At 36.2% G+C, this 22,356-nt stretch overlaps 3 protein-coding genes, 1 long non-coding RNA gene and 1 pseudogene across 4 annotated transcripts; 2 read left to right on the forward strand and 3 right to left on the reverse strand.

The window, feature by feature from the left end:
• Positions 1-1,045: 1,045 nt before the first annotated feature.
• LOC126789872 (glutaredoxin-C1-like) lies at positions 1,046-1,510 on the forward strand. Its single transcript, XM_050515940.1, has one exon. It carries the CDS (start codon positions 1,107-1,109, stop codon positions 1,497-1,499), a length of 393 nt encoding a protein of 130 aa, XP_050371897.1. The 5' UTR covers positions 1,046-1,106; the 3' UTR covers positions 1,500-1,510.
• Positions 1,511-1,997: 487 nt separating this feature from the next.
• On the reverse strand, positions 1,998-2,644 carry LOC126792349 (uncharacterized; annotated as a pseudogene).
• Positions 2,645-8,050: 5,406 nt separating this feature from the next.
• LOC126789876 (uncharacterized) lies at positions 8,051-9,063 on the reverse strand. The gene is made up of 4 exons (XR_007671632.1): positions 8,918-9,063; positions 8,713-8,808; positions 8,327-8,525; positions 8,051-8,190 (listed from the first exon to the last, which is right to left on the reverse strand). It is a non-coding gene; the product is annotated as an uncharacterized LOC126789876 (long non-coding RNA).
• On the forward strand, positions 8,184-9,324 carry LOC126789857 (uncharacterized). Its single transcript, XM_050515925.1, has 2 exons — positions 8,184-8,505; positions 8,596-9,324. Exons 1-2 carry the CDS (start codon positions 8,244-8,246, stop codon positions 9,318-9,320), a joined length of 987 nt encoding a protein of 328 aa, XP_050371882.1. The 5' UTR covers positions 8,184-8,243; the 3' UTR covers positions 9,321-9,324.
• Positions 9,325-9,781: 457 nt separating this feature from the next.
• LOC126789847 (protein MICRORCHIDIA 7-like) lies at positions 9,782-15,668 on the reverse strand. Its single transcript, XM_050515909.1, has 19 exons — positions 15,120-15,668; positions 14,934-15,008; positions 14,816-14,850; positions 14,626-14,704; positions 14,353-14,445; positions 14,180-14,264; positions 13,873-13,948; positions 13,339-13,467; positions 12,693-12,791; positions 12,482-12,583; positions 12,190-12,351; positions 12,012-12,107; positions 11,638-11,689; positions 11,417-11,528; positions 11,054-11,339; positions 10,708-10,799; positions 10,548-10,611; positions 10,015-10,137; positions 9,782-9,929 (listed from the first exon to the last, which is right to left on the reverse strand). The coding sequence occupies exons 1-19, from the start codon at positions 15,604-15,606 to the stop codon at positions 9,840-9,842; spliced, it is 2,337 nt and encodes a 778-aa protein (XP_050371866.1). The 5' UTR covers positions 15,607-15,668; the 3' UTR covers positions 9,782-9,839.
• Positions 15,669-22,356: the final 6,688 nt, after the last annotated feature.

Below are 22,356 nucleotides of genomic sequence, written 5' to 3' on the forward strand. Positions count from 1 at the left end.
TTCCCACAGTCGAAGGTAACATATATTTTCTTTTACAAAAACCATTATATATAAACTTATGTTTCGTACATAATTGAATATGAATGAGCCTCAAGAATTGAATATCAAGCACCTATTGTCCTATTCTAACCACTTTCTTAAATCAATTCAAAACTTCGAGTGAGATGTCTGAGCTAGACTGCGTTTTGTTAATCCCATATCCTAGTAACCGTTCTCGATCCATTATTGGTTATTAACCAAATCCTATGTATATCTTTCAAAAGAGAAATCAGTTCTATAAGAAAAGTCACATCTTCTTCGTAAGATCGACAAGGATTAGTTTAAAAACTATCAGTAATTAACGAGTTACAAGCTCTCCAAAAGGAAATTGAACGTTGCATGCATGCCCATGATGTTGCTTCCGCTTTTTACAAAGGTCAAACTGTCAAACCCAAAAAATATTAACCGTTGATCATCGTCACGTTTGTCCTCTCCCCAATATTTATTTCATTTATTTTGTTGGTCAACGTCATCTTCTCCAATCGATATGAATAAAAGGACTGACCACAAAGCCATGCGCGTAATGGTCACGTCAGAAGCAAAAGACTTCCGTATTTTCGGACCCACACGGACCCGACAACGAGGACCAACCCAGCCGTCTAATCCCTCTGCCTCCTGTCAAAGCCTGTAACTAATGTCTCAAACCTGAAAAGCAAAGTGTTCTACCGTCGACAAATACACCACTCGCCGCCTTACACAGCTGACACGCGCCACTTCCACCAGTTCTTGAAGCTTTAGTATTCACTGTGCCTGTGTATTCCGTCTACGTGTACGTCCATGTACGTTGTAGTACAGACAAGAATCTCATTTTCCAGTGAGAATCCTAGCATGCGCTGCGACAGCAACAGACAAAGTCACAAAACCCTAGACTCATTGCATTATTACCGTATTATCCTTCCCCCGTTCCCTATATAAACCCTTCCTGCACTTTGCTTCTTCTACAACTCGTATCCCCAGCAAAGCACCTTCTTCTTGCACTTCTTCAGTTCTTCTTCAGCTACAGCTTTTTGCCTTCTTTCTTCTTTTGATTTCTTTGGGTTTAGTTAACTTGTGATTTACAAGCGAAAATGCAATACCAAACGGAGCACTACCAAGCAGAGTCATGGGGTTACTACATGCCAATGAGAAGCATGCACATGGCGGACCCTCTAGAGCGAGTGGGGAGGCTGGTATCGAAGAGCGCGGTGGTGATATTCAGTGTGAGCAGCTGTTGTATGTGCCACGCCTTAAAGAGGCTCTTCTGCGGAATGGGGGTGAATCCGACGGTGTACGAGCTTGACCAAGACCCGAGAGGGAAGGAGATCGAGAGGGCTCTCATGAGGCTGCTCGGAAGCTCGTCGGCAGTTCCGGTGGTGTTCGTCGGCGGAAAGTTGATAGGTGCCATGGACCGAGTAATGGCTTCCCATATCAATGGCTCCCTGGTGCCACTTCTCAAGGAGGCTGGGGCACTCTGGCTCTGATCATCACTTTATTTACATGTCTAAAAAGAAGTAGAAGCAGGTTATGAAGCTACTGTACCTTCATGATGTAGTTGAAATACATGAATGAAAATTATCTTAATTTTATGATAGTCTTGAACTCTTGATTTCGTTTGTGTGCAACGTATATATCCAACCATATAGGCAAAAATTTACAAACAGTATATGAAGTAAGAACCACTAACCACTATGAATTTCAGTACACCAAGTTTCAAAACACGAACTTCGGTACATGATATTTTAAATTCGACTCAATTTACATATACGACATATAACGCCGTTAGTTCAACCATAATTAGGAGGGTAATTTGATCACTGCAAATGAAAGCACTCAGCCCTCTCTCTCCATAGTCCGGGCGCCTCTCTCTTCCAGCAGTTCTACACTTCTACCATTTGCAGATTCACACAGAGGAAAACACCCTGACCTTCAATTAGCTTAATAGGCCTCCCTACATCAAAAATTATGACAAGCAAAGCTCCTCATATATATTCTAATATTCTAGCAATCTTTCCTGTGACATAGTTGACCGAAGATAGGATTTGATCAACTTTAATTTTGAAAAACTTCTCTCAGCAGAGGCAACAGTAACATGTATGGTTAGTAGAATTCTGTAAGCAACCCAAGCATTTGGGTAACACTCATCCCTTTGCTTCAAATAGTTCAATACATCAACTGCCCTCTTTGCTTCTTTTGGTATAGCTCTTCTTAAGTAGTTCAATTCATCGAATAAGTCATTTCCATTAACATCAGAGACATCACCATCTTTTAACAATTTTTCAAGATTCATACAATAGTCCCTCAAACTATTATTATCTACATATTTCAATTTCTCCAACTTGAATAAAAATCCAAAATCTTCTTCATATTTCTTAAATTGCTCAAACCTACTTTGAAGTGAAGAAAATGCTTGATCAATTGTACAAAGAAAGTAACTGACCTTGAATGATTCTAACGCTGATGGTGTCACCTCATCTTCACTATCACTTTCATCAAAATGCCTTTTTTTTCGAGTATTTCTTTTTTCACGAAATGCAACTTCAATTTCCATCTCACTTGCAATTTCTTTAGCTATAACTAAGGCCTCATCAAATCCAGTTTCTCTGTACTTTTGGATAAATGACATAAGTTTCTCCAATTCTTCAATAGCAACATCAATATGCATGTCTTCAGTTTGGAGAAATTTACTCACAATATTGATAGCATATTTCAAATCATACCAAATAACCATCCCCAACAAGAATTCAAAATCCATTTCATATGTTGCCATGCATTGAGCAGTAGACCTTGTTTTAGAATCATCACCATCTTTTTCCAAGCACTTTAAAGCATCTCTTATTTTAGGAGCTTGATATCTAAATGCTTTTACACTATCAACACGACTCTCCCATCGTGTTTCAGACAATGGTTTAAGACTGAGCCCATCCACATAATCCCTAAAAACATGCCATCGCTTTGTCGAAGATGAGAAGAATGAATATATCCGTTGTAGCACTCCGAAAAAATAATCAGCTTTAGGATTACAGTTAACCATATCACATATTGCAAGGTTCAAGCTATGACAACCACAAGGTGTAAAAAATGCTCTAGAATTTACCTCTAGAAGTCTACTCTGAACACCCTTGTGCTTTCCTCTCATGTTAGATCCGTTGTCATATCCTTGTCCTCGTATATCACCAATATTAAGTGTATGACTGTCAAGTGCATTTGTAAGCTCATTAAATAGTCCAAGTCCTGTTGTATCATTCACCTTCAAAAATCCCAAAAAGAATTCTCTCACCACAATAGGACTTGCTGTAACATTTACACATCGGCCAATAAGAGACATTTGCTCCCCATGACTAGCATCTGGAGTGCAATCAAGTATAACAGAAAAATACTTTGCTTCTTTAATAGTTGCAACAATAGAAGCTTTCACCTCATTTGCTAGGAGCTGAATCATTTCGTTTTGGATCTTGTGACTCAAGTAATGGTAATGAGTTTCTTTCTTCAAAACACGTCTAACATGTTCATGCATCACTGGATCAAACTCAGAGATCATCTCAATCACTTGTAAAAAAACTTCATTGTTCTCTTCACACAGTTTCTCATTATTCCCACGAAATGGCAAATTATTTTTGGCAAGACTTTTCACAACTGCTAGGATCCTCAGTAGTACTTGTCTCCAATGCTCTCTCTCCTTCTTGATTTGTTCTTCCAACCCCTGATCAATTGTTGCATTCTTTTTCAATCTTATTTCCAATTCAATCCAGCTAGTAAAGCAACTGAGGTGATGCTTATTTCTTTCATGGCTTGCAAGTCTTGCCCTAACATTTTTCCAATCATTCAATCCTTCATTACCAAGTTGGCCCAACAAAGTCTTGTTATGATCTTTCCTGAACAATTTGCAACAAAAACAAAATACCTTGTCCAAAGTAATCGAGTACACCAACCACCTCCTGTTCTTCTTTTCACCATTAGGTAAGACACGATAATAATGATTAGAACTAAAACGTCTTCCCTTGTGATCATCTGGATAGGTGAAATTACTTTCTCTTTTAGGACCTCTTTCAACTATAAAATCTCTGGAATTCTGTTCCATCTTCTCCCAATTTCCTAGATCATCAATATCGAATGAGAAATCAAATGTTGCACTTGAACCATGTTGATCATCTTCCTCTTGCATATCAATATTTTCACCTGCATCTTCCATATCACTATTACCTCTTGCATCTTGTTGAACATGTTCAGTATAATTTCTTTCTTCCTCTTGCATATTAATATCATCACATGCATCTTGTTGATCATCTTCAGCTATAACTATTTGTTCCTCATTCTCTAAAAGATTTGGCTTGTCCATGTTACCACTACCATCAACATTCTCATTCTGATTGTTCTCATGCTCAATCTCATTGTTCTCCTGCTCATTCTCATTGTCATATATATTCACATTAGTATCAATGTGCACTTGTTTAGTTTTTCTCTCAAGAAACCTCTCGAAAGATCCGGCTTCACGTTGATCTAATGCAGCTCTTTGTTGCCTCCTCTTTTTTTTTTGAGACCATGATAGTTGACTTTTAATTCTATTTGGAGCCATTATATAGCAATCTGATTCAAAAATACAAAAAGATAATAACTTAATAAGACTACTCAAATAACTCAATATATATGACACTTATGCAAACCAAACAAACTAACTGATCTAACATTATAACTTTCCAATTGATTAATATTACTCATCCAATTATAACTTATGAGTTATGATCAATAGTTAATAAGACGATATTCATCATTGTTAAACGAAAAATAGTAAATCAATAGCAAATCATTAGAGAGAATAGATATCTAATAATTATGTAAAATTACAAACCATAATAAGCATTCAATCCATTCTTACATTTCCAAACTTTTAGAAAACACAGTACTATGTTAGGATTTACTGTATTCACAATTTCAATTAAAGCAATGTCCAATCTTATGAAATTAAAGTATTGAAAACAAGAAATAATTGAGAAAGTATTTACCTTGTAAGAAAATAAATATCTTCTGATCAAAACGTCCAGGTCTGACTAGGGCTGGATCTAAAATGTCTGGTCTATTTGTGGAAGCAATAGTGATGACTTTCCCTATTCCTTCAAATCCATCTGAGCAAACAAGGAGCTGGAGCATCAAGATACCATTCAACAATTTTAAGCTATTAGCTACAAAATATAAATAAAATAAAAAATGAGTAAAAAGTTCAATCATTCATTTATAACCAACCTAGTTAAGAGTAACATCATGATCTTGGAATCTTGTCCACTAGAACCCTTGATCAAACCATGCTCCCTTCCAACAGTATCCAACTCATCAATGAAGACAACTGATGGAGCCTGGGCAGTGGGCACACAACTATGAAAAGCCGAAAAGGTGAGAGGAGATGAAACGCAAAAAGCCGAAAACCAAACCAGATCCTTTTTGTTTTTCTTTTCGTTATATATACTATAAAAAAAATTGGGCCCTCAAAAATTTGGGACTGTAGGCCCATGCCTCTTGGGCTTACCCAGGGCCGGCACTGTACACCACATACAGACCCTTTCTTTGAGGTTTGAAAATTACCCAGTATCCTTAGAAATTTGTAGGTAGATATCAATCAAGCAGGGGCGGATCCTTTCACAAAGGTGGGGATGCTTGAATCAACTGATCAAGTCTAACTTTACCAACTAAGTTCAAATCCATCTTTATCAAAAGATTCAGCAAATTAACCCAAAAACTATCTAACCCAATCGACGTTGAACTCCTTCAATTAATCCACTAATTAAACTCAGAAAATACGAAAGGGGTCATACTTGAATTCCAAAGTCACGATGACGCCTAGAACTCCATAAATCAAATGAGTTCTTGAGAAAGGAGTTCAAATCACCTCCGCGCACCAAGCTCGAGTCCCTCTGCTAGAAATTAATCCACCAAACTAGTCTCTCTATCTCTCTCTCCTACTTGCACAGTGGAGCGTGCAATCACCACCACCACCCTTTGTTCATAAACTTCTCAAGCACCCAACTGAATTCAAACCCATACATAATTCCTAATTGTGGTGGATTTCAAATGGCCCAGAAGTTACTTGGTAGCGGAGTTAGAAGTATGAGGAAGGTCGCCAGAGAAAGAATTGCCTTCTTCAGTCTTCCCCCCAGAATTGCTTTGGACAGTTAGTAAGAGATATAGTCAAATAAAGAAACACTGTCATTGCAAAATCTATTATGCCCTTAGTTCTATACGTAATGGCATGTAGACTAACAACGTGGTGTATGCATATTAAGTCAAACTTGAAATGTCACGTACGTAAGTTTATATTTTAAAAGATCGTGTACATAAATTCCTAAAATTTTGCCAACCATATATAATCACCACGAAATGGCATGCTGTCGAGTGTGAGGGTAGAGAGGTAATTCCAGTGTTAAGGAAGAGTCATGTCCGGAACTAGTGGGGTTGTTGGTTCTGCAGCTGCACTGTGCTTTCCAGAAGCACATAGATATGATGATGATGGTGATGATGATGGGAATTTAGGAACAGTATGATGCCAGTGATGTGGGGTTATGCCCGAATGTGTATATACCTTGAGAGCTAATAACTGATCGCCACGTCATAGAGAGTGGGAAGACATTTATCATAGTAGTTGGCTCCTGAGACTTATGGCCTGCGTAGACAACAGAAAATGTTTAAATGTTCTATAAGTCCTATGATGCCAAATAGTTTTGCGGCTAATGCTTATTCTGTTGAACACATCGATCCAATATGCAGTTGAGAAATTAATAATGTGAGAAAAGGCTAATATTCCTAAGTGTAGCTTCCAAAATGGGTTGCTGATGATGTCAACGAGCGTTATTGTGCCTTTTCTAACGGTGATGAGTCTAAAGCTTTGAGCTGCCAGATGTAAGTTTTTTATACTCAAAGAGGAATTTTAAACCAATTTTCGTATTCTTTGTTTCAAGTTTTTAAAAATAAGCACACGCACGGTACACACCATAATGACTCACAAGCTGTCACTTACCGTGTTTTGTTGAAGTCCGGTCACGCTTTACGCCTTGTAGAGTTGGGTTTTTTTTTATTGTTATCTCTTATTTGTATGCGGGATGTCATTTACGTATTCCTTTAACAGTAACAAGGAAAATTTTATCTACGTCAATATGAATCCCAAATTTGATTTATACATCCATCATTACTAAAGGCATGATGGGTGGAAACTTACTTCTAGAGCTCGGAGGACGGAAATGAAATACCGAATAAACACGGCAAAAGCCCAAAGAAATAGATACCCAATAAAAACACCAAAGGCCCAACTAGTGACATTACGTCTGATTTATTCGTAGTGAATTACTCATAAGTTTGAAGAACAAGGCAAGTGGAAGATGGTGTTTAGTAGCGGGCATGTTTGTATTAATCTGGGCGTTTGCTCTCTTCAAATTTATATTTCCCTATTTGATCAAGACATGGAAGCTATTGTGTAACCAGAAACATGTAAGAATAAGGGGATCCATACGGTACAGAACCATATACATTCCAGAGAGGAAAACTCAAATTAGTCGAATATTACCAAACTAGTAAAGGCATATCGTTTTCATTGCCTAATAAGATGGATTAACTATTAAGCACCTTATTTGAAAACAGTTCAATACACTGGTAATAGGACAGTTAATCCAAGAAGTACATCTAATGCATGTTGTAGCCACACTTCTTAATACAAGACAAGACTATGACCAATCATTTAACTTGTTAAGAACACTACAAAACTTGTTAGGGTTTCAAAGATTATAAACTAATGTAGTCAAGATCACATAAGAGAAGTATGTCCAAAACACTCTGTATACTAACTATGGAGAGCAGAGCATTGTCAGTTATCTAGTTCTAGTGGGTTCTAAATGACCAAATGAGGGGAGCTCCAACCCCTCGGTGTCCCAAAACCAAGAGTCCCCCTCATGTCTCCAAGCAACTAAGTCCTTAAACTCATGGAGCTTTTTTTATTTTTATTTTTTCAATCCAGAAAACTAGAAAAGCACACAGCCCTCTTGTTAAATTTCCACTACCAGTTAGTTTGCTACAGATGTAATGAAAGTCCCACCATGTCCCTCTTCCCTGACAATCTGGCAAAAGGTTCTTCACATGCCTTTGTTTTCTTGTGAATAGATAAGCATTTTCACCTCTCTGGTCACAGTTGGGGTCCTAACACCAGAAGCTCACGGGATCATTATAATGATAGTCTCCATGAATGGTTAATGAACCTCTACTTATATGATATAGCTATAGATGCACAGAATGAAGTAACCATTATATGCTTTGTTAGAAGCTTATTTGGTACCTCTCCCATGGATACAGTCATTTTACATCTTCTTCTTCTCATATGTTTTCTCAGTCACCCCATTGCTCCGTTAGCTCATCAACCAAAAACACCAACCGCTCGGATCACCGTTGTGGGAGCTGTTTATTGTGATACTTGTTCAAGAAACACATTTTCCAGAAGCAGCTACTTTCTCCCAGGTACTCAACTCATTCAGTCACTAGTAGCAATAAGTGATTAGCTAACATTTTATCCTTTGTAAGATTAAAGAAAGTGATTTCTGTTACTAGGTGTGGATGTTGTGATACAATGCAAGTTCAGAGGGAGGTCAGCCAAAGCCACAGAGGATATGAATTTTTCAGTGAACAAAACCACAAACAAGTATGGAGTGTACAAACTGGAGATACCTTCTGTTGATGAGATTAACTGCTTAAGTGGTGTGTCAATCAAGTCAATGTGCCAAGCAAGTTTGATAGGGAGCTCATCCAAAGCTTGCAATGTTCCTGGTTTAAGAACCACAGCAGATGAGATTTCAGTCAAGTCAAAACAAGATAACATCTGCATTTACAGCATGAATGCCTTGAGTTACAGGCCACCAAAGAAGAATCTTACCCTCTGTGGCAATAGGAAGGAGGAAGAATTAGCAAGTTCTTTTAACTCCTCCAAGTTTTTTCTCCCTTACTTCCCACCATTCTATGGATTCCCATGGCCTCCTCTGCCTCAATTCCCATTCCCTCCTCTTCCACCTCTACCTTCTTTGTCCCCATTTCCATCGTTTCCATTCCCTCCATCTTTGCCATTCCCATTCCCAAGTCTACCTCCTTTTCCATCCCCAAATCCTTTGGCCCCAAACACTCCACCTCCATTTAATTTAGGAGACCCAAAAACTTGGATACCATACATCCCTTCTGTCTTTCCTCCACCTCCTCCCCCACCAGGCTTCAATCTCAGAGACCCCAGAACCTGGATACCATATCTTCCTCCATCCCCTCCTCATAGCCCTGAAAACCCATAGTTTCAAGTCTCACTATCTGTAGTCAATAACCATGTTAAATACATGATTTGTTTATGTATGAGATGTACAACATATACAGGTCAATAACCATAGTTTCAAGTCTCACCATATATAGCAATTGCTACATATTTTACTTGTATAAACTAGAGAATCATGATATATTTGTGAAGCTGAAAGTAAAATTGTTAGCAACCAACATATTTCTGAGCAGGATTATGCTAAAAAAATATTGGATATTGCAAAAGCATGATTCAACCAGAAAAGTTAAACCACAGGACAGAGTTGATCTAGCTATACAATTAGTTCTCTGCACACCATGGATAACTTCAAAAACCATATCATGCTGCAAAACAATGATGCATACAAGGTGTTGCCACTTCCATTTCTAATTTCTAACTGCACATATTCTGCAATGGTTTCCAAGGGAAGCAAAGGTTTCTAGTCATCAAAACCTTTCTACTGTCTGTACAAATACCATTCTGATATGGTTGAAATCTAGAGGCTCATACTGTTAGCTTTTCATTCTTTTTCAACTTTGCAGGCCACTGTCGTCCTTCCTTCTAACTGTCTCACCTTCTGGAGCAGCTCATCAATGGTATTAGAAGCCTTCTGCAACCAGAAAAGAAAGAAAATCACTTATACAATGCACAATCCTTAATGCTAAATTATTGGTAGGACTTCATCAATCCCTTACCGTTAGGCTTTTCCTGAGTCGCTCTTCCTCCTGTTCTCTTTCCGTCTTTTCTTCCACTAGTACCTGAATCAGTGCTTCTTGCTCTTTTTCCAACTCTGATATTCTTTCATTTGCCTTCTCAAGCTGGTTTGTATTAAAATCATGATTATTAAAGTTTAGAAGACTGCATACCAGATGTCAATGAAAAGTTGAAAACTATTGTCCCATCCTCCATTCTATTTATTGATAAGTACTAGTTACATATCTAGTAAGTCATTAAATTCAGTTGATGCGAATGGTTTGCAGTAATAGTAATAAGACTGGAGCTACCACGGACCACACCCGGCTATAAAATATCACTAAGAAGCAAATTAAAATAAGTCCAGCAATAGTATTAAAGTAGTATGTAGAATATGTGCGAGGACATTCAGGCTGCTCAACAAAGAGATGACCTTGGTCCAGCATGTTTTATAGAGTGCAGAAAAGTTTTGATGCTAACTATTTAAAAAGCAATAACCCAACCAAACCAACAAAAAAACAAACTGTGCACTTACTTCAATTTTAAGAGATTTACAGCTATCTCTTTCATGACTGAGATCATTTATAGCCTCCTCCAATCTGAAAGACAATATAGACATTTCAAATAACCAATTGGCACAAACAAACAGCAAACAGGAATAAGAGAGTTGAATTTCACAGAACTGCTGACACCACCTTTCCACAACTGATGAATCTGTTCTCAACATAATCGAACGCTCAGTTACTTGGTCCATTATAACTAGTTCTTCTCCATTTGTATCAACCACCTGCTAACGGGGAGGAAACATAAGCACGAGGAATAAACAAACACCACGCAAACCATTTCTATGTTCAAGCATATCAGTTCTTTGGTAATTTGAATATCTTGAAACTTGAAAAGTTGATATAGAATTCCTACACTTAAAACCAGAAGCGTCTAATGCAAGGAAATTCATCATACCACTTATATGTGCAGCTATAAATGACCGAAAAATCTACAGCAGCAAATAAACCATAATTGTGAAGTAATACGGAGACATACTTTCAAAGGTATGTGAACCCCCCTTGAGTCAGAGGCATGATCTTGCTGAGGTTTAATGGAAGAATGCAAAGCCTCATTACAGTTGCCATCTTCACTTGAAGTATTCACAGGCGATGATCCTTTTTCAAATTTTTTACTTGTTTTTCTCTTATACCCTCTACTACTAGAAGCATGACCATTCTGATTTGTGGGTGATTTCTCTTTATCAGACACTGAAGAATCTCTCTCTGGAAAGTCACTGGTACGTCTTCTTGGAGCATAGCCAATAGCATGGCAATTTTTAGACCTGGTAAAAGAGGATCCTGTAAATCGAAGTCACAACCTCAAGGTACTGAAATGACATGAAGAAAGAATGTAACTAACCAGAACTCTTTCTGCATGCCAATCAATCGTTGCTCAAGTCTTTGAAGGACATTTGTCCTCTCAAAGCCTTGTTTGTCATGAGCTGGTTCAACAAAATTAGCTTCCAACACACCTATTACCAAAAGAGTGATTGGAATGGAGTAACATCGATTAACACTGCATGCCAAATACACCACTACAATGTATTCAAAATATAAAGTTTGGAAACTATGATAATATACCTATAACTCCACGACCATCACTGCCTGCAGCATTCCAAACACGCCAAAAAGGCTACCACAATGAAAAATAAAATTAGAAACTTTCAAGAGAAGCAAGAATGGAGAATTTTGGGTCCATTAGTAACTGAAAATTACAAAAATACGTGTCATTTCCAAGTCAGTTTACAAAAACCAAACAAGGACATCACACGTCTTCAGGGAAAAAAAACAAGGAACTCATTGGACATTCTAACAGTTCATTGTCATGAATAATCCAGTATAACCTAGAATAATTCGGAGTCACAACAAGTAACATCAAGATTGTATTCTCTCAACGACGCTCTGAATTTAAACATGATAAAATTGTTTGTTTAAAGAAAAAAGGTGGCAATTACCTTTATCAGTCTGTTTTTATGATAAACATTAAACCCTTGGATATCAATATGAGAATGTGCATCCTTCACAAAGCCAAGAGTCACTTTGGCAACCATCTGTAGAAAGAAGAGAAACATCAGGACTTTGATACATTCAAAACAAAGTAAACCTAATGCGGATTCTGTCTTCAAAAATTACATTTGAATCTTTTGCCATTCCCTCGGGAAGAATTAGAGGTTTGTACGTCACCACCTTTGTCATCATCATGTCATTCACTATATTGTGATGTTTGATATCTTGCCCCCGCAGAATGATTCTAAAGTGAGCTGGAAGCCTAAGATAGAGAATTGATGCATAACTCTGGCAAAATGAATTAAAAACCATGATTGTTAGTGAGTTCCTATGAGAAGCTATCTTTTTCAAAAACAGTTTACATAGCATGGAATGATAAATTCAATGTCAGTTGAATGTATACTAACTATACACCTACCCTCAATGAATGTCGATAAGTTAAGAAGTGTCTAGAGTTTGGATATTGTTTAGACATCTGAATGCTCTTCTCGTCCCTGTTGACTCCTCTAATTTGAATGTCCTGTGATTCCAAACATGAAAAGTAAGACTTCATATCTAAGCTGCAGTGCCCTTTTTGACTTCACATAATGCAGAAAATAAGGTAATCAGTAAAACAGAGTCAAACGCACATGGGGATCAGTATCAAAATCAAGTTCCAGATGACCTTCATCATCCTCCCAAAGGTTGTATATTACAATCAGCGTGCCATGCCCTCTAAATAACTTGAACTGCAATTTGGCAAAGCACAAGAACAACATGTCATTATATAGACAAAATTAACTAGTTTTCGTACAAAAGATATAGCTAACAAAAGCAGTAACTTGTAATAAACCAAGAAACAGTAAATATAAAACATAAAACACATCCGATGTTCGGCCAAAAATATTGCACGCAAAGGATAAAGTGATACTAGCACAACTTCAGTGACTAGATTCTGATACATATTCCTGCACATATGCCTAGAATGCCAGCAATTTTTAACTTCTACAATACTTGTACATTAAGAGATTAGGGGTTTAACCCTTATATACTGGTAGATGCAGCTGTTAGCAATAAGGGATCAAGCCAAGCACTAACAAGTCATGGAAATATAGAAGAGGACACCCTTATTAGCAAAATATTGAAAAAGAATACACATATACACTAAATTGGATTTCTCTGTCATACACAGTCAGATCATGCATGCCAACAATAAGAACAAGTCAAATGAAACTAGCTGTACGAAAATAAAATGTCGGAAAATATATCTTAAAGAAAATGAAGAGAGCTAATTACTTGCTGCAGAAGATCTTCTTCACTTGCATAAGGAGACCACTGCACAATGGTTTCTAAATTTCTTGTCCAATCATCTGTAGAAGCCCGCATCATCTTGTTCCAACCTTTACCACTTTTCTCATAGTCAATCTTACAATAAAAGGAAAGAAAGAAATAAAGTCATACACAATATGAGAAAAGCCACAGAAGTTTCTGTGTGAAACCAATTTATATCAGTCTCTAATGTTGCTGTCGATAAGTATTGCTGTTCCAATCTTAAGTATATCGCTGCCTGATTAACTACAGTAATCATAGATTCGATAAGGAAAAAATTCCTGTTTCTTAACTTTTGTCCAGAAATGCAGCAGATGACAGATGGAAAATCCTTGGCTGATTAACTACAGTGATCGATCACAGATTTGATAAGGAAAAAAAAGTCATGTTTCTTAACTTTTATCCAGAACGCTTAAACTAACTATAATTACTTCAATATGAGAGCAGTCAAAAATCCGAACCAGTAAAAATCGTATCACTATGTACCCAAAAAATTCTTACCGTGGGAACCACTATATCTTCTTTCCCAGTAGCCCTCAGAAAAGTGTAAGATAGCAATCCAATAGTCTGTGTTGGGCTGAGAGAAAAGGATGAGTTGATTACTTTTCATGTTTGCAATTATACAAGTATGAACGAGCTGAATGTAGGTATAAAAACAGAGAGGAAGTCTCTACTACTTCAGCAAGTGGCGTTAGAATCATACACAAGGCCAGCTATTCATGAATTGATCCATTTCATTGATCCCCTGACAGATTTTTCAAGTGATATTTAGACAAAGACAACCTAGGAGTAAGAGTGTAAGACAAACCTTGTTCCATTGATCCCCTGACACCGAGAGAACACTATAACATCTGCTCCTAATCGCATAGTACTAGTCTTAAATCCATTTCCATCTAACACAAATTATGAGAACAACAGAAAAATTATTAGTCTAACAATCTTCCTTGTTATACTACTTGTTAAAAAAAAAAAGCATCTCACATTGACCAATTGTATTTGCCATTTTGCTTTTAGCTGAATAGCCAAGAGACATGCACTGTCTCATTTTATCAGGAGTCATTCCACCACCATTATCTGCAGTCAGCAAGTTATACAGAAACCAATCATTAATGATTTGTTTGAAGTGCAAAGAGTGATGTTTCTCACAAATAGCAAATAAATTTGGGAATTCTAAAATTCGATTGGAAAAGTAATAGCACAAACATCACGCCACAGTTTCATGACAACAAAGTAATATTAGATGTAGTCAAATACCTTCCACGACAAGCATCAAACTCCCATCCTTTTTGTTTTTCAACATGTCGATATTAGCATAAGTGGCTCCATTGCAGACCTGGCCAAACACAAATACTCGTTGAACATGCAGTAGAATAAACCAAATTCCCTACTAGGATAAGTCCATACGCGGAATGCATCGAAACATATAAAAGATAAGTTTAATTACCTCATCTAAAGAATTGTCTAGCAACTCCGCGAAAGCTGCAAAGAGAAAAAAGATCACAAACCGTCCTTGACATTGTATGATAAACCTCATTCAGCACTTGAGAGACAACACAACCTACCTCCCAGCGCCCATTTGTGACTAGTGGCATTCGAATGCAGAAACTTGGGGTGAATTCTAGCATGATCCATCCCAACTGCAAATTGCGCCATCACGAAATATAATCAAATCACTAAAAAAACACGACATAAATTCTAATTTCTTACAGAAAAATGATCGAATACATAGCAAGCCTGCGAAAATTTACCAGTAGAAAACCCAGAATTAGAATCGTTCTTGTCCTTGTCGCCTTCATAATCCCCGGCTTTCCAGAACTGCTTGCATCCCCGTAAAACCGAATTACCTTCTTGATTATTATTACTATTAACAGTCATCGTTTTATTACTATTTTGGCCAATCTTCTGCTTCACGCAAGTTGAGTCCGGCAGAACCCGCGCCATCGTCAGCGGCACATCCGCCGTGACAGGCAAGTCTTGTTGAAACCCTAGCGCGGTCGCGCCGCCGCGTTTCGGTTTCTTCGCCGGGGGAGGAGATGAATCGTCGGAGTTACGTTCGTTTCTGGACTTGCATGTGATGGACTCGATGAAGGCGGTGGTGGCGAGGTCGTCTTCGATGTCGGAGGACTCGACGGAGTTGCTGCTGCTCTCACTGTCGCTGCTGATGTCGATCGGCGCGGTGGGAATCGCGGCGGTTTTGGCGAGTTCGGGGATTTCTTGCTTGACGGCGGAGGCCATGGTGGTTGTAGGCGACAGTGTTGGGAAGGGAGAATTGAGAGTGGGGGATTTTTGGGGGGTGAAAATTGTGGGGGGTTTGAAATTGGAGGAAGAGGAGAAGATGGAGAGTTATATACCGACTCGGACGCCGACCATATATACGGACAGAGAGGAGAAGTGGCGCGACAGGCTGTCTATTTTTTCTTTCCATACAGGCAACCCGACCAATTTTCCACTTTACATATTTTAATATATTTTTATTAGCTTTCTTCGAGGTATGTAGTTTATGTTTAGTTCGTTTTTATTTAATTAAATTTGAATTAGGTCAAAATTTGATTTTTATGTTTTATATTCAAACTCTGTTATGTTTTAAAAAAACTTAAGCTGAGTTCTGGTTTATTTTATTAAATGAGATTGAACTTTAATCGAGCTGGTTTAGTTAACATGAAATTAAATTTTTTAAATTTTAAATTAAAAAAAAATAAAATAAAATATCATTACATCACACAAAATTTCTTTTATTTGTAATAAATTAAAAATAAGAAATCAAACTCGTTATATATTGGATCTAATTCTCATATATTATAAAAACAGAGAATTTATTTATTCTATGTGTTTAATTTAATTTAGACTAATTCATTTCCATATTTTGTATAATATCTTGACAAAAAAAAAGAATGTGAAATTCCGTCAATTTTCCGAGAACCACCACTTTTAGCGGTACTATTATGGCGGAGCACCACCACTTTTAGTGGTGCCATGCATTTTCCAGCTAATTTTATGAAGGAGCAAGCGAGAAGCAACACATTATTCTATCACAACTAGATCTCATCTTTTTAGTTGAGATTTAACTACACTACTTTCAATCTCGTTCACTACTGGCCGTAGAATTCATGCTCAACCACCATTAGATATAAATCTAAGGGTGAGGAGAATCTTTTTAAAATTAAGTTATTTTATTTTCAACTCTTGAATTTATATCTAATGGTGGTTGAGCATGAATTTCATGGTCATGTAGTGACTGTGTGCACGGGACTGACACTACTTTTCTCTATTTCTCACAAAATTATGGCTCTCCATTGTCCAAAAAATCCACACTTATATTATATAAAAATCTGATTTGTTTTAGGTATAATCATCACCTCTAATTCCATAATTAACTAACCATCCACTCACTTCTTCCATGATCATTCACTTCATCCTTTATCACCAACTTCCTTCTATGATCACCCACTTCTTTCCATGATCACCCACTTCCTTCCATGATCACTCACTTCCTCTTTTATCACCAATTTCCTCCTTTATCACCAACTTCCTCTTTTATCACCAACTTTCTCCTTTATCACCAACTTCCTTCTATGATTACCCACTTACTTCTTTATCACCCACTTCCTTCCATGATCACTCACTTCCACCTTTAACACTCACTTCCTTCTATGATCACTCACTTCCTTCTTTATCTCTCATTTTCTTTCATGATCGCCCATTTCATTCTTTATCACTCACTTCTTGAAAAAACTTGAGCTGGGCTCAGACTCACTCATTTTATTAGATAAGATCGAACTTCAATCGAATCGGCTTAGATCACACGAAATTAAAATTTTAAAAATTAAAAAATATATATAATGTCATTACATCACACAAAATATCTTTTATTTGTAATAAACTAAAAATAAGAAATCAAACTCGTTATATGTTGGATCTAATTCTCATATATTTTAATGCCCTAAAACATGGAATTTACTTATTCTATGTGTTTAATTTAATTTAGACTAATTTATTTCCACGTTTTGTAGACTATGTTGACAAAAAGAGAAAAATTTGCAATTCCAGCAATTTTCTGAGCACCACCACTTTTAGCGATACTATTATGGTGGAGCACCACCACTTTTAGTGGTACTATTATGGCGGAGCATCACCACTTTTAGTGGTGTCATGCATTTTCCGGGTAATTTTATGGAGGCGCAACATGTTGTTCTATCGCAATTAGATCCAATCTTTTTAGTTGAGATTTAACTACACAACTTTTCTCTCATTCTCACAAAATCATGGCTCCAAATTGTCCAAAAATCGACACCTATATTATGATAAAATATGATTTGATTTTGGATGTAATCATCACCTCTAAGTCCATCATTACCTAATCATCCACCCACTTCCTTCCATAATTACCCATTTCCTTTTTTATCACTCACTTCTTACATGATCATTCACTTCCTCCATGATCACCCACTTCCTCTTTTTCACCCACTTCCTCCATGATCACCCACTTCCTTTTATGATCACCCATTTACTCGTTTATCACCCACTTCCTTGCATGATCACCCAATTTCTTCTTTATCACCCACTTTTTCATGATCATTTACTTTCTCTATATCACCCTTCTTCCATGATCACTCACTTCCTCCTTTATCACCAACTTCCTTCATGATCACCCACTTCCTCATTTTCTTCCATGATCACCCACTTCATTCCATGGTCACCCACTTCCTCTATGATCACCTACTTCCTTGCATGATCAGCCTCTTCCTTCTTTATCACCAATTTCTTCCATGATCATTTCCTTCCTCCATATCACCCACTTCTTCCATGATCACATATTTCCTCCTTTATCACTCACTTCCTCCATAAGCACCCACTTCCTCCTTTATCACCCACTTCTTTCATGATCACCCACTTCTTCCATAATCACTCACTTCCTAGATGATCACTGTAATACCCCAAATTTTAGTATTTACTATTTAGTACTCTGAGGTTATATTAACTTAGAATTAATTCAATTTTTCTTCTAATATTTCTCTTTAAAACCCAATGATGTTAAGGTTCATGCTTTCAAAGATATAAAATTTCTTTTTGTAAGTATTAGACCACGATTTGAGTACGTTAGCTCATATTCTTACGTATACTCAATACTTTGTAATCGAGTTTAAGACTAATACTAATAGTATTATATTTTTATGCATTATATTAGTGTTAGATAGTGCAAATATATTGAAAATCTTATGAAAATAATATACTAAATTCCTTTACTTTTTTTAGAATAACACGTATAAATGTGTTTGTTATATCTACCTATATATATATATATATAAGCATTGAACCTAGTTGAATTTTACCCCATCATACTATTTGTTTTTTTTTCTTTTTCAACAATCACACTAATTAGCTAGGTCATCACTCAATATTAATTATTGAGAAGGGTAGGTGAGAATGAATTTTTGTGTTCCATCACACTATTTGTTTTTTATTTATTTTTTCTTTGTCAACAACCACACTAACTAGCTAGATCATCACTCAATATTAGTTATTGAGAAGGGTGGGTGAGAATTGAATTTTTGTGTTCCATCACACTATTTGTTTTTTTTTCTTTTTTTATTTGTCAACAACCACACTAACAAGGTAGGTCATCACTAAATATTAATTATTGAAAATGGTGGATGAAAATTGAATAATTTTAGGGGTGAAAATTATGGGGGGTTTCAAATTGGAGGAAGAGGCGAAGATGGAGAGTTCTATACCGACTCAGACGCTGACCATATATACGGAGAGAAAAAGGAGAAGTGGTGCGACAAGCTGTCTGTTTTGGAAAGAAATAAATAGAGGCAACCCGACCAATTTTCCACGTTACATATTAAAAAAAATTCTATTAGCATTCTTCGAGGTATGCCGTCCGAGAAAAAGCACTTTGCTTCGTACATATATTAGTAGGGGTGTAATTGAGCCGAGCCGAACCAAATACTAGGTTGTACATGTTTAGCTCATTTTCATTTGATTGAGCTTTAATCGGGCCAAAATTTGATTATTTTTGTTTATATTCAAGTTCGGCTCGTCTTAAAAAAACTCGAGTTGGGTTCGGGTTGGCTCATTTTATTAGATGAGATCGAACTTGAATCGAGCCGGTTTGGATTACACAAAATTAAAATTTTAAAATTAAAAAAAAAATCAAAATCTAATGTCATTACATCACACAAAATCTCTTTTATTTGGAATAAACTAAAAATAAGAAATCAAACTCGTTATATGTTGGATCATAATTTTCATATATTCTAATGCCTTAAAACATGGAATTCACTTATTCTATATGCTTAATTTAATTTATATACTAATTCATTTCCATGTTTTGTAGAAAATCTTGACAAGAAGAAAAAATTTTGAAATTCCGGCAATTTTCTAAGCACCACCACTTTTAGTTGTACTATTATGGCTGAGCAACACCACTTGTAGTGGTGCCATGCATTCTCCAACTAATTTTATGGAAAAGTAAGGGAGGAGCAACACATTGTTCTATCACAACTAGATCTCATCTTTTTTAGTTGAGATTTAACTCCACTATTTTTCTCTCTTTCTCACAAAATCATGGCTTCCCATTGTCCAAAAATATACACATATATTATGCAAATATCTTATTTGATTTTGGGTGTAATAATAACCTCTAGGTCCATCATTACCTAGTCATCCACCCACTTCCTCCATGATCACCCACTTCTTCTATGATCATTCATTTATTCCATAATCACTTACTTCCTCCTTTATCACTCACTTCCTTCTATGATCACCAACTTCCTTCTTTCTTTATCACCCACTTATTGAAAGAACTCGAGCTGGGCTCATGCTGACTCATTTTATTAGATGAGATCGAACTTGAATCGAGCCGGATTGGATCCCACGAAATTAAAATTTTAAAATTAAAAAAAATCAAAATCTAATGTCATTGCATCACACAAAATCTCTTTTATTTGTAATAAACTAAAAATAAGAAATCAAACTCGTTATATGTTAGATCATAATTCTCATATATTCTAATGCTGTAAAACATGAAATTTACTTATTCTATGTGGTTAATTTAATTTAGACTAATTCATTTCCATGTTTTGTAAAATATCTTGACAAGAAGAGAAAAATGTGAAATTCTGGCAATTTTCCGAGCACCACCACTTTTAGTGGTGCGATGCATTTTCCAGCTTATTTTAAGGAGGAGCAAGGGAGAAGTAACACATTGTTCTATCACAACTAGATCTCACATATATTATAGAAAAATCTGATTTGATTTTGGGTGTAATCATAATCCCTAGGTCCATCATTACCTAGTCATCCACCTACTTCCTCCATGATCACCCGCTTCTTCCATGATCACCAATTTCTTCCATGATCACCCACTTCCTTCTTTGTCACCCACTTCTTCCATGATCATCCACTTCGTCCATGATCACCCACTTCCTCCTTTATCACCCACTTCCTTGCATGATCACCCACTTATTTCTTTATCACCTACTTCTTCCATTATCACTCACTTCCTCATTTATTACCTACTTCCTCTATGATCACTCACTTCTTCTATGATCACACACTTATTTTCATGATCACCCACTTCCTTCTATGATCACTCACTTTTTTCATGATCACCCACGCCCACCATGATCACTGTAATACCCTGAAATTTAGTATTGACTATGTTACGGTTCATGCTTTTAAAGATAGAAATTTTTTTTATAAGTATTAGACCACGATTTGAGTACGTTAGCTCATATTCTTACGTATACTCGATACTTTGTAATCGAATTTAAGACTAATACTTATAGTATTATCTTTTATGCATTATATTAGTGTTAGATAGTGCAAATATATTGAAAACCTTATGAAAAGAAGATACTAAATTCCTTTACAATTTTTAGAATAACACATATAAATGTGTTTCCTATATCTACATATATATATAAGCCTTATGCCAATACGTTTTGAACCTAGCTGAATTGTACCCCATCACACTATTTCTTTTTCTTTTTCAACAACCACACTAACTAGTTAGATTATCACTCAATATTAATTATTGAGAATGGTGGGTGAGAATTGAATTTTTGTGTTCCATCACACTATTTGTTTTTTTTTATTTTTTCTTTGTCAACAACCACACTAACTAGCTAGGCTATCACTCAATATTAATTATTGAGAAGGGTATGTGAGAATTGAATTTTTGTGTTTCATCACACTATTTGTTTTTTTTTTGTCAACAACCTCACTAACTAGCTAGGCCATCACTCAATATTAATTATTGAGAAAGGTATGGGAGAATTGAATTTTTTATCTTCCTTCTTGGCCTATTTATAATTGTGAGCTGCCTCAAGTTTTCTTCACACTTAAAAATCAGAAATCATGCAAACTCAACCATTCAATGTTTCTCAAGTTAAAATTCTAACCTTCACTTTTTCTCTCTTAAACAAGTTCTTTCTCTACTGAAGTAATCCAACTTTGGATCTATATCAAAACTTTCCTTTCACCCTTGAAACTTCAAGGTAAGTACATCTTACATCCTTATAATCTTTTGTTTTTTAAGATCTATCAAAGTGCACAGCTAAGGATAAAATAGAAAAGACCATGTTTTGATAAGAGTTATATTTTTGTATTTTATAACATCTTAGTTTGTCCAAGGTAACAATATCATTAAATTTCTTATGAAAAATGTTTCAATTTAGGCTTTTGAATCACTCAAAAATGTTTAGAAATTGAGAAGTTATGGCTAATCAAAGTTAGAGTTAATAAACTCACTGAAAATCTTTTATAGCACTCACAACTTTAAAAACTCATATCTTACTCGTTTCTTAACCATTTTCCACAAACTTTATATAAAATTACAGTATAAGACCTCTACTTTTAATCTTGAAAGTTTTAGAATAAATGATAAAATTTTGTTACAAGTAGAATATGTAGACATCTAAGATAATAACTTGATAATCAGTTTCTGCACTGCTACTGTGTTTGAACGTTTTGGACTCA

The sequence above is a fragment of the Argentina anserina genome, chromosome 4 (assembly GCF_933775445.1).
Source record: "Argentina anserina chromosome 4, drPotAnse1.1, whole genome shotgun sequence".
In the NCBI taxonomy this organism is placed as follows: domain Eukaryota; kingdom Viridiplantae; phylum Streptophyta; class Magnoliopsida; order Rosales; family Rosaceae; genus Argentina; species Argentina anserina.